General features: G+C 49.6%; 2 protein-coding genes across 9 annotated transcripts in view; both read right to left on the bottom strand.

The window, feature by feature from the left end:
• Sergef (secretion regulating guanine nucleotide exchange factor) overlaps positions 1 to 11,178 on the bottom strand; it is a 200,233-nt gene extending 189,055 nt beyond the window's left edge. For 5 of the 6 annotated variants that reach the window (XM_055613494.1, XM_055613495.1, XM_055613497.1 and 2 more), the window contains exons 1-4: positions 11,107 to 11,178; positions 4,741 to 4,876; positions 2,896 to 3,051; positions 664 to 758 (exon numbers count right to left, since the gene is read on the bottom strand). In XM_055613494.1, the coding sequence (XP_055469469.1) occupies positions 664 to 758; positions 2,896 to 3,051; positions 4,741 to 4,876; positions 11,107 to 11,166 (447 nt within the window). In that variant the 5' untranslated portion in view covers positions 11,167 to 11,178. Of the gene's footprint in view, positions 1 to 663; positions 759 to 2,895; positions 3,052 to 4,740; positions 4,877 to 11,106 lie in introns of those variants that run through there. The other variant, XM_055613500.1, reaches the window with a different exon arrangement.
• On the bottom strand, positions 6,115 to 11,181 carry LOC129681539 (putative tRNA (cytidine(32)/guanosine(34)-2'-O)-methyltransferase). Of its 3 annotated transcripts, none has more exons than XM_055613503.1 (2): positions 11,107 to 11,181; positions 6,115 to 7,873 (listed from the first exon to the last, which is right to left on the bottom strand). In XM_055613503.1, the coding sequence occupies exon 2, from the start codon at positions 7,677 to 7,679 to the stop codon at positions 6,690 to 6,692; it is 990 nt and encodes a 329-aa protein (XP_055469478.1). In that variant the 5' UTR covers positions 7,680 to 7,873; positions 11,107 to 11,181; the 3' UTR covers positions 6,115 to 6,689. The 3 variants fall into 3 exon arrangements, with proteins under 3 accessions (XP_055469478.1, XP_055469476.1, XP_055469477.1); XM_055613501.1 differs by having other exon boundaries at positions 6,115 to 7,996; positions 11,107 to 11,178; XM_055613502.1 differs by lacking the exon at positions 11,107 to 11,181 and adding an exon at positions 10,357 to 10,501 and having other exon boundaries at positions 6,115 to 7,996.
• Positions 11,182 to 11,212: the final 31 nt, after the last annotated feature.

Below are 11,212 nucleotides of genomic sequence, written 5' to 3'. Positions count from 1 at the left end.
TGTGTGTGTGTGTGTGTGTGTGTGTGTGTGTGTGTGTGTGTGTGTGGTGGTGGGTGGGCGTGTTTGGTGGATGTGTGTAAATGTTTATGTCTATAAACATGGGCATGAACCTTCACATGCATGTGAGGTCAGAGGGTACCGTCAAGCACTGATCCAACCCTTCCACTCTGTCTCAGACAAGATCTCTCTCTGGTTGGTTGCCACTTCGTATGCCAGGCTAGCTGGCCTGGGAGCATCTAGGCAGGCTCCTGCCTCAGCTTCTCAGCTTCTCACCAGAGCACCAGGACTATGGATGTGTGTTAATGTGCCCAGCTTTAAATGGATTCTGGAGATCCAAACCAAGCCTTCATGGCTGCAGGGCAAGTGCTTTATCGATAAGCAATCTCCCCAGACCCCGAGGCAAATGATATCTGTTTGGACTTGTCTGTAACACAGTTCCCATGACTAACAGTGCACACAAGAGGTGCATTTTATAATGTGCATGAAGAGCACCATGCCCAGCATCCATGCCCTCCAACTGATTTTTAACAAAACTTATTTTCAACTCAAGTTCTGTATTTCCACGTTCTTCAAGGACCTGCCTAGCCTGTCATTATGGGTAAAGATAAACAGAACAGCCTAGAAACAGCAGGACACAATAAGCTAAAACTGGGATGTCCTCACCTCAATGGCCTGGGGAACCACACACTTGCGAGGGCCGTGTGGGACACCTAACTGGCCAAAGGCATTGGATCCACATGACAGAACTTGACCTTTTTCTGCAAAATACAAGCACTCAGATTACAAATGAAGAAGTAAGACCTCTGTGACTAACGGGGAAACAGGGATGAGAGGAGGCAGCAAAGGTCCCATGCCCCAAAGCCTTTTATCTCTCCAGACTGAACATTTTAGGACTATCCTCCACACTGTGTTCGTCATAGAGACCACCATGAGGAGCACTCAGCCGGGGCCAGGAACTGGAGAGAGGGAACTGGAGGGAATACTTACTCCCCACTTCCTATGTTTCCCACGACAAATCCTGTGCACTGTGATGTTCTGGGTCTTTCTCCTCCCTGCCCTTCCCCACACAATCACCTCAAGAGTCCGGGGAGAAGGACAGGACATGTATGGCCTGGCACAGTAAGAGTTCCCCTGTGAGACAGGTCCAGGGTCTGGAGGGCAAATGTGGACCAGAGGAAAGTTAGAGCCACTTAGCTTCATAATAAACCCAGTCCTCCAAGTTAGCCTTTATCCATAATACCTGACAGTCTGACTTCCAACTGATACCTTTGTCACAACTGGTTGCAATGTGATGGGAAACAGTGTTTCCTTCTGCCTCCTATGACCTTTATAGGAGGCGATAATAGGAACTTCCCAAGTGATAGCTAGCCATGAAATTCTTCATCTAGAAGATTTCTTTCTTCGGAGCTAAGCTAACCAGGGCTTGCGCATGCTCTACAAGCTGCCTCCCCAGCCCATCTGGGGTCTGATAATTACTGTCAAACTGGACACATATGGAACTCCTCTGCAAAAGAGAAACGGTGACAGCTGAGAACTCAAATATGGGACAACAGCTCACGAGAGAGATGATGGGGGCTGTTCTGGAGCAGGAGCCACCAGACATTGCATAGTGTGGCAAATATGATGAAGGCAGCAGACATGGGGAGAAGCTATATACAATAAAGCTTGGGACTTAAGAGGCAGAAGCTACAGATGGTCCTTTAAACCCAAACTGGCCAGCCAGAAAGGACAAAGTTGACAGAAAAATTAGCTACTTCTAAGAGAATTACTCAGCCACATCATACCACCTGTCTTCACAGACACCGTGTTTTTTTAAGGGGAGACTGAGAAATAACTCAGCGGTAGAGCCCACGCCTAGCCCACGTGAGGCACGGGGTTTGATCCTCAGCAACGTGACCACGGAAGGCCCTCAGGGGAAAGGGCTGCCCCCATTACTGTGAAATCCATCTCCCTCATCATCACCCACTGCTGGCTGACTTGTTGCTGTTGCTGATTATTTGTGAACCAACACGTCATGCACCCCAACCCCACTCATCTCATCTCCTCATCCCTTTGTATCTGCACTCCACCCCTGCAACCTCCCCACCACCCAAAAGAAAAGAAAACGTAAAAATGGGGTTGGGAGCCGGGAGGGTGAGGGTTGGGGAGGGCATCTCTCCTGCAGCCATGTCACTTCACAACAGATGAGGGCTGGCTGGTGTTATATCAACTTGACACAAGTCATTGGAGAGGAGGGAACCTCAGCTGAAAAAATGCCAACATAAGATCCAGCTGTAAGACATTTTCTTAATCAATGATTAATGGGGGAGGGCTCAATCCATTGTGGGTGATGCCGTCTCTGGCTGGTGGTCCTGGTTTCTGTAAGAAAGTAGACTAAGCAAAACAGTAAGCAACAACCCTCCATGGCCTCTGCATCAGCTCCGGCCTCCAGAAACCTACCCTGCTTGGGTTCCTGTCCTGACCTCCTTCAGTGGTGATGAACAGCAATGTGGAAGCTAAAGCCAAATAAATCCTTTCCTCCCCAAGTTGCTTTTGGTCATGGTGTTTCATCACAGCAATAGACTCCACAATATCTAGCACATGACCCATAATAAGTCTTACTAGCACTCCTGGCCAGTTAGGCGAGGCACACAGCTTTTCATGAACTTTTGGGACTAGAAATGGCCACCTCAAAAATCTAGTCCATCCTCCAATATCTGACAAACTTATTCTAGCCTGGTCTCTTTCATAGTTAAAATTCTCCTTGTTAACAGGTACCCTGCAATTTCCAGACACAACCATAGAGAACACTTGTGGTTTCAGGGTGAGGGGATTGTTTTTTCTTTAGTAGTCAGGGTCCCCACTGCACTGCTTTCATCCAAAGCCTTGGCGATATTTACCCAGAAGTGGATTTACCTGTGAGCATGATGGTGAAATCCCAGCCACAGGCCACCTGTCGGATGGGACAAGCAACAAGAGGCTTGCAGATGGTAAAATACAGCACTTCCTCTGTGTGACCAAGCCCCAGCTGCCCATCTTTATTCAGGCCACAAACAAAAAGACCTCCTCCATCTGCAAAACACAAAGCTCCCTGTCAGCATGAACAGGAGAATCACAACTGCCAAAGCAAGAAAGAGCCACGTGAATTAGTTGGCACTACAGACAAAGGGCTTCTTGCCCATGTTAATGTTATCAACTGATGTATACTAATCAAAGGCACCAGGCCCTTACATCTAATGTATAAACGGAAACTCTCTGCTCTGTAACCGGTGCCAACTGATCAGTAAAATGGAGCACCTACTATCACAAGAAAGCCAACAGGGCTGGAGAGATGGCTCAGAGGTTAAGAACATTGGCTGTTTATCCAAAGGTCCTGAGTTCAATTCCCAGCAACCACACAATGGCTCATAACCATCTATAGTGAGATCTGGTCTCTTCTGGTGTGCAAGCATACATGCAGGCAGAGTGCTGCATAAAAAAATAAAAATAAATCTTTTTTAAAAAAATAAAAAAGAAAGCCAACATCAACTCAATACTTAGAATGTACCAAAGCTGTGTCAAGAGGTGAACATGCAAGCCCTTTCCACGCATGCCTAGGACCCATATTTTGAAGGGCCCATAGGAACAGCTTAATTTTAGATTGTTTTAAGGTGATTTTAATATGACAATAATTCATATATAATATAAACTCCATCCTTGGACATAGTTACATTGTATCAGTACAGCTGTATAATTTTTATCATATCTTTACAAATGGAAAAAGGGCTTCATGAAGACATGAACAAAGACCCGTAAAAGCCCTAATACAGTCCTGAAAGTACCCTGAGTTTAACTGCTGTTCTTAAGCCCATGGGACAGGTGAAGAGAAAACTGAGCATGCTGGTTAGCTCTTACTATCAACCTTGACACAGCCTGAGGGAGAGTCCTGATGAGAAATCATCTAGATCAGGTTAATGAACATGTCTGCGGACTGTCTTGATTATTGGGATGGGGACACCCAATCTGAGGGGGGCAGCACCGTTTCATGGGCCCTTCACTGTGTCATTGAAGGCGGCTGGCTGAGCGCAAGCAGCAAGCGGGCAAGGGCACTTTGCCTTCTCTCGCTCCTGACTGTGGAGATGAGACCTTAAGTTCATGCCTTGACTCCCTGTAATAATGCAATGCTACCTAGAAGAGTAAGTCAAGTGGACTCCTTCTCCCTTCAGAAGCTTTTTGGCTAGGTATTTTATCACTGCAGCAAAAGTAAAAGTAGAGCGCTGTGGTAAGGGGGATTATCTGCCAAAGCCCGTGGCGCTAACGAACCACAGAAGGGCACCCGAGTCCAGGGAGTTTGCCGCATGGCTCCCATCCCTAACCGTCCTTTGCTAAGCTGAAGCATGTGGGGCACCCAGGCACCCTCTGGGCACTAGGACAGAAAATTAAGGACAAAGGAAGGTTCTTGATCTCAGGAGGTATTTCATCTAGTTGCAGAGGCTTCAAATTAAAAACTCAAACAGGTTGTAACACATCCACCAACTTGTCTTGTACCCTTAAGCCTTCCTCTCTGAGCCTTATTTGTACAATGGGGTAAGGAGAACAACCTTCAAAGAACTCAGAAGTTCAAACTCTGAGGAGCTACAATTCCCTTAATGGTAATTTGGGTGCCTCACAAAAAACAAATACTGCTGAGAAATACAAAAGACTAAAGGATGGCAAGGTAGCATCCAAGGGGAAAATTCTCAATACAAAAGTGAGTGGCTGTCCATGTGTGAAGAGAAGTACCTGTGACAGCTGCGGAATGGCCCCCTCCTCCTGTGACACTCCTGATACACCCAGGTCTACAGAAGTCACTCAGTCGCTGGGGCATAAATACATCTTCCTTATGCCCAAGGCCAAGTTGCCCGTAGCTATTTGCACCCTAGAGATAAAATACAACATGGATGAAAAGCCCAACTGTCAGCATCCATCAGTCCCCTCCCCAATAAGTTCTCAGAGCCTGACATTTCAAACACCCATTCTTAGGAGGCTATCTTGCACAATCTGTGTTGAGAAACCAGCCCCATCTGTGAGCACCATGATTTCTACTTCAGAGGACTCCTTGGCATCCACAAGCACGTGTCTCACCTTTCCCTTCGGGCATACAACCCTGCTCTCGTTGCTTTTGTGTCTGGTATACAACCCTGCTCTCATTGCTTTTGTGTCTGGTATACAACCCTGCTCTGGTTGCTTTTGTGTCTGGTATACAACCCTGCTCTGGTTGCTTTTGTGTCTGGTATACAACCCTGCTCTGGTTTCTTTTGTGTTGCTGTGAGGAAAAGGGGCCAAAATTGATTTAGGGAAGGAAAGGGTTTATTTCAGCTTACACTTCCAGGTCATAGTCCATCACTGAGAGAAGTCAGGGTAGGAACTCAAGCAGAAGCATGAAGAACACTACCAGCGACTCACTCTCTGGTTCTCTCTGCTAACTTCCTTATACACCCCAGACCCGCAAGCCACCGCATTGGACTGGACCCTCCACAGCAATCTCCAATCAAGATAATGCTCACAGGCATGCTCAGGAAACAATCTGACTGAGGCCTTCACTTGACATTTCTCTTTCCAGACGAGTCTATGCTGTGTCACATGGACAATAAAAACCAACCAAGACTAAACTGCCTTTGGGAGTCAGCCCAAGGATCCCCTCTAATAAAAGCTAATTACATAGGAAAGCTGGGAAGAGAAAAAATTAGGGGTGGAGCTGGGGGTGGGGGGAAGCTAGCCATAAACACTGCAGAATTAGTTCTTCTCCCCTCCCCATCTTCACTAAGAAGCAGGCAATGACTTCCTGTGTTTACTCAGCTAGCTAAGGATGCTGGGTCCCTAATAGGAAGCATCATTTCATCTATCCAGGGCCAAGACCTAGACAGCGGTCTCTAAAGGACCTTTTCAAATACAGTGTTTGACAACTCCAAGAGTGAGCTCCCTTGTAGATACACACTCTCAGGCCCATACCCGGTAGATGTGTATGGGTGCAGCAAAGTGATGAAGTGCTTGCCTAGCATGTACAATCCAGCACTGGAAAGAAAAGGTCTCTAATCTGAAACCCTTACAGCTAGGTTACCTAAGCAGACCCAGAAAAGAATTCAGCATATATACAAGTATGTATCACAAAGATGCTGTAAAGACTAGGGCAATATCCATTTAATGAAATAGTGACATCTCTGCCATCAAAGGTACAAACACAATAGAGGACAGACAGTGTAAGGCGCCTAACGCCCAGTATGTTCGAGGGTTTCAGTTTGTCAGTTCAGTTACACAGGAGGAATAGTGAATCCACAAGAAGAATCTTCTTAATAATTCAAAAATTCTTTTTTTGGTGGGAGGGCTTTTACTATTTTGATTTATTGTCAGTATTTGCAGCTGGGAATGAAGCAAAGCTTGAGTTACTGTGAAGATGCACCACTTTCCTCCATCAAGCTGGTGTTGGTGGAGCCCTGCTGTTTAACCCATGGTAAAACCCCTGCTTTGGGGGACTCCTGGACTTTCGGGTGCACCAGCAGAGGTTCAGGGAAGAGGCACCCTCCTGCAGCTCCACACTTCCTCACTTTGAGTTGTTGCAGACCTCCACTCCAGGCTTGTCTTCTCAGGCTCCATAGATGATAGCTGCAAATGAACGCCAGCTTCTGGTTTTCCAGGAGGGCAGCGGCTTCTAAGCTGTTCTAGTGTGGCTGTTACTGAAAACCCTTCACCTGTTAGGGCGAGCAATTCCTTTCATTGTCTTCTACCTCAGGGGCCAGCGGGGTATGGCACTGAGAGATGGCCAGAGGCTGGGGCAACTGGTCTACTCTGCTGATGCAGCATTCCTGGGGGAGAAGCTCCTTGGCCAGCTGTCCATGCTTCTTCAACCTGCAGGCCTCCTGGTATGGGGGTGCGATGGGGGGCTGTGTGGGCGGAGTATACTTGTACTCAGAACCATCTTCTAGATCCAGAGGGTAACTGCGGTCCGAATCGTAGGCGCTGAGGTCGCCACAGGTCACAAAGGGCACAATAACGCGGCTGGGACCATCCAGCTGGTTGAAATCTGAGTTGTAGGCGTGGTCCAGCAGGGGTCTGGTCAGGTCTGGGAGGAAGCCCTCAGGAGGGTCATAGCCCTGACAGACAGCAAAGGCCTCGATGCTGGAGTTGCGGCTGCTCTTGGGCTTGGCACAGAGCACACTGGAGAAGAAGATGCGAAGCTGGCTGTAAAGCAGGGTCACGTCGCGGCCTCGAAAAATCTTGGCTACAAAGCAGCCCCCCAGCTTCAGGACATGCGTAGCAATGTTGAGAGCAGCCAGCAGAAGCTGGGCCTGCATGTACTCATCGACATCGTGGAGGCCAGTGACGTCAGGAGCGCCGTCACACACTACCAGATCAGCAGGGCAGCCCTCGAAGTGCCGAATGATCTCCTTGGCGGTAGAAAGCTGAGTGATGTCCCCCTGGATCTGGGTCACTCCTGGGAGTGGAGCCATGGCCTGCAAGTCCACAGCCACCACCTGACCAGAACCCTGGCCCCCAATCTTCTGGCTCAGCACCTGGCTCCAGCTGCCGGGGGCTGCACACAGGTCAACAGCTCGCTTCACACCTCGGAAGAGCTGGAACTCCTCGTCCAGCTGAAGGAGCTTGAAGGCACTCCGGGCCCGCCAGCCGTTCTCCTTGGCCAGGCGGTAGTAGACGTCTCGTTTATCCTTTGATGTCCGCCCCATCTCGCTGCTGGCAGGCAGTGCGCGGATGTGCCCCGTAAGGGTAAGCAGGGGAGTGGGCGCCAGCTACCTCGGCTTGTGACTAGGGAAGGAGCTGATCACCAGCCTCGAGAAGACCGTGCAGAGCTCCAGCTGGTGTTCCACCCGATGGCCTGTCCCGAGTGCCCACAGGTTGTCGCCACGTGGTAAACTTCGCACTGTAAAACAGTTAAGTTCCACAGAGTCCAGACCAGAGCAGACCACTTCAGAAATTCTTATCTCTTCAAGATTCTATTCCCAAGATGTTTCTTTTAAAGGTGAGTGGTGGAGCCATTTAAATGCTGTTTTTGAGGGCACATGAATGAGAACATGTGATTTAGAACAACCAAGGCATGAGTACAAAACACACACTTAGCTAAATCCTCCCACCTGCTGGGTATCTTCTGCCACCTGGAGCAGCACGGCTCCAAGATGGAAAATGAGCTTTAGGAGGGGCACAGGTCACGAAGGCCTCAGGAGCAATGGAGCTCCAACTAAGTCCCCTGCATGACAGGCCTTTAATCCTCACAGCTAAGGAGCACTGGATTCATTTCACAGATGAGGAAACTGAGGCCTGGGGAGACCCAAGTAACAATCCACAGTCACACGACTGAGTGAGTGACTTAGAAGTCGCTTCTTTCATCAGCTCCTACCTCTTCATAAGAAAGTAAGGATATGTGGAACCAGCCCAGAGGTTAAGCCACATGACTCCAAACCACTGGTTTTCAAAATGTGGTTTGCGGCCCCTTTTGCAAACCTCTATCTCCAAAAATATTTACATTACAATCTGTAACCACAGCAAAATTAGTTAGGAAGCAGCACCAAAATAACTTTATGGGTGGGGTCAGCACATGAGGAGTGTACTAAAGGGTCGCAGTGTTGGGAAGGCGGGGAAGCATGGCTCCAGCCCATTTCCCGCCCCCACCACTTTACTCCCTCTCGTCTTCTCAGTCCATGGCCCTCCAGTGTGCGCTGCTTACTGGACCAGGCTACCTGCTCTCCTAGGAAGCCACCACCATGAAGGCAGGGCTACGTCTTCCTCACAGCTATTCTCCTAAACCTGAAACTGCGCTGGCCAAGTATGGGTGTCGGGCACAAGTCTCTCCACCCTGCAAAGGTCAAATGCAATACTGTTGGACAGAGTGAAGCCGAGAGGATACTCTGCGGTTTCCATCCAATCTGGCCGCCTCGGACCATGTGTGCAGGCTGTTGAATGCCTGAGGAAGAAGCCAGACCAGAGCAATCCCAGGTTCATGCTAAGGACCAATTTCAATACCAATTTCTTTAATGCAGCAAGAGGCTCTTTCCCAAGACAATGCCAAGTAAAGGAAATTTTAATACCCCATGACAACTGTGTATACCTTCCTTCTTTACAAAGGACCCAGACACAGCAAACACACACACACACTACCCCAGCAGACCTCCCAGAATACTAGTCAAGTGACGTTCAGCACTGTTTCTGTCTCTGTCCATTCAAGGCCACATCTGAAAGGCCTTTTCTGTCAGATATTTTTTTCCTCTGTCCAAAAAAGTCTCCCAGCTGGAAAATGACACACAACAACACATTCAGTTACTAATCCTGCTCCCAACTCAACAAAGAGACACACACGCACTTATACCCCCTGTGAGAGGATGAACTGTGTTCTTCTAAAATGTCTATGTTGAAGCCCTAACCTCTGAGATATCACAAAACAACTATTTGAAGACACAACCTTTAAAGAGGTAATTAAGGTTAAATGATGAGACCATAGGGTGGGACCTAACCCAGTCTGTCTAGTCTCTTCCTAAAATACCAAGGACACCAATATACAAAGACACAGCCACCTGAGGCCTCAGAGAAACCAAAAGTGTCCACTTCTTCATCTTGGACTTGCAGCCTCCAGCACTGGGAGAAAATACATGTCTGTTGTTTAAGAACCCAGCCTGAGGCTGGAGAGATGGCTCAGGGTTAGGAGCACTGGCTGTTCTTCCAAAGGACCAGGGTTCAACTCCCAGCACCCACATGACAACTCACAACTGTCTGTAACTCCAGTTCCAGGAAATCTGACACCCTCACACAGACATACATGGAGTCAAAACACCAATGTACATAAAATAAAAATGTAAAAACCCAGCCCATGGTGCTTTGTCATGGCAGCAGAAGTCAACTAATACGTGCACCCTGATTATGCAGCAGGAAAAACCCCAGCAGGCTCCAAGCATACTAGTCAAGAGAGGGCCAGCCCTGTGTCTGTCTCTGTCCGTTCAAGGCCGCACCTGAAAGGCTTTTTCTGTCAGATGTTTCTCCTCTGTCCAAAAAGGCAGCAGTCTGCCCGCTGGAAAATGGCAACACATTCTGTTACTAACCCCGCCCCCAGCTCAAGCGCTACCTCCAGGCGCTGAGCCAGCCAGGCCACGCCACGCCATGCTCTCCTTTCTGACAGCCTTACACTCAACAAGTGAAAGGTATGCGGATGAACACTAATATTGGCAGAAACATAGGTGTTATGGACTCCACACAGGCACTGGAACCCCTTTACATCTATTTCCCAAACGTTAACACATGGCTGTGCACATACGTACTCATTCATTCATTCTTCAGTCAACAAATATTTCCCTGAGGTGTACAAGATGACAGGCACAAAAAGAGAGACAGTGTGGACACCACTGTTTCGGTACTCACCGCTCTCAGAAAACCTCCACTGTAGCCAAGGAGACTGCCTTTAACAAAGCATTCATTCCTTTACAATTGTGCGATTTAATACCAAGAACTGCAACACCTCGCATGCGCTTGCTGCCATCCATGCCCCCCACAAAGGAGCTTCCTCTCCAGTCACGCGTTAGGGATGACCTCGGTTCTCTCACAGCTCAGGATCAAACCTAACGAGTCCAGACTCTCACGCCCCCAGAAAAGATCCAGGCACAGCCTAGTAACAGCACATACGCAGGGTCTGCGCCGCACGCAGCCACACTCCACGGGCCTCACATCCAAGGGACGCTCCCCAGGGTGATGGCGCTGGAACGGAGCCTTCCACCCTCCAGGCAAAAGGAAGGCTCGATGACACAGGTGGCCCCACGTGCTCTGAGGCCGAGCTATCTTTTCTCTACCCAGCCTCCACGCTGTCTTCTCTTCCCAGGCGCTCTGGCGGCCCAGGGCTTTCCCGGAAGGGACGCTCTGCCTTGGAGGTAGAGTCCCCCCGAAGTACCCCGGTGCCTCCGATCCTCATCCCACAGCTCCCAGCTGCCCCTCGGGCCCCACCGGGAGACCCTCTCTCCGCACCCTCCTTCCTGCCCGCAGGCCCAGGGTACTCCAACCGGGGACCGCGGCTTAGGCCTCCGCCTCCCGGCTCCCCGGCCACCCACGCAGATGCCGGGCGCTCCCGGGTCTCTGCGCCCCTTAGCCGCTGCCCAAGCCCGGGGCGGAGACACGTACCCAGGTGAAGAGCGCGGCCGCCGTGGAGACAGCCTGCGACGGGCCGCACTCGAGCGCCATGCACAAGCTCCGCCGGGGCTTCCGGGAGAGCAGGCGCGGGGCGGGG

Source organism: Psammomys obesus, unplaced genomic scaffold, assembly GCF_907164565.1.
Source record: "Psammomys obesus unplaced genomic scaffold, mPsaObe1.curated_primary_1811, whole genome shotgun sequence".
NCBI lineage: Eukaryota > Metazoa > Chordata > Mammalia > Rodentia > Muridae > Psammomys > Psammomys obesus.
The sequence above is the reverse complement of the archived record's forward strand: the minus strand, read 5'-3'. Positions and strand labels throughout refer to the sequence as shown.

Coding starts and splice junctions, on each gene's coding strand:
- LOC129681539 (XM_055613503.1), bottom strand. CDS start 7,679: ATGGGGCGGACATCAAAGGATAAACGAGACGTCTACTACCGCCTGGCC.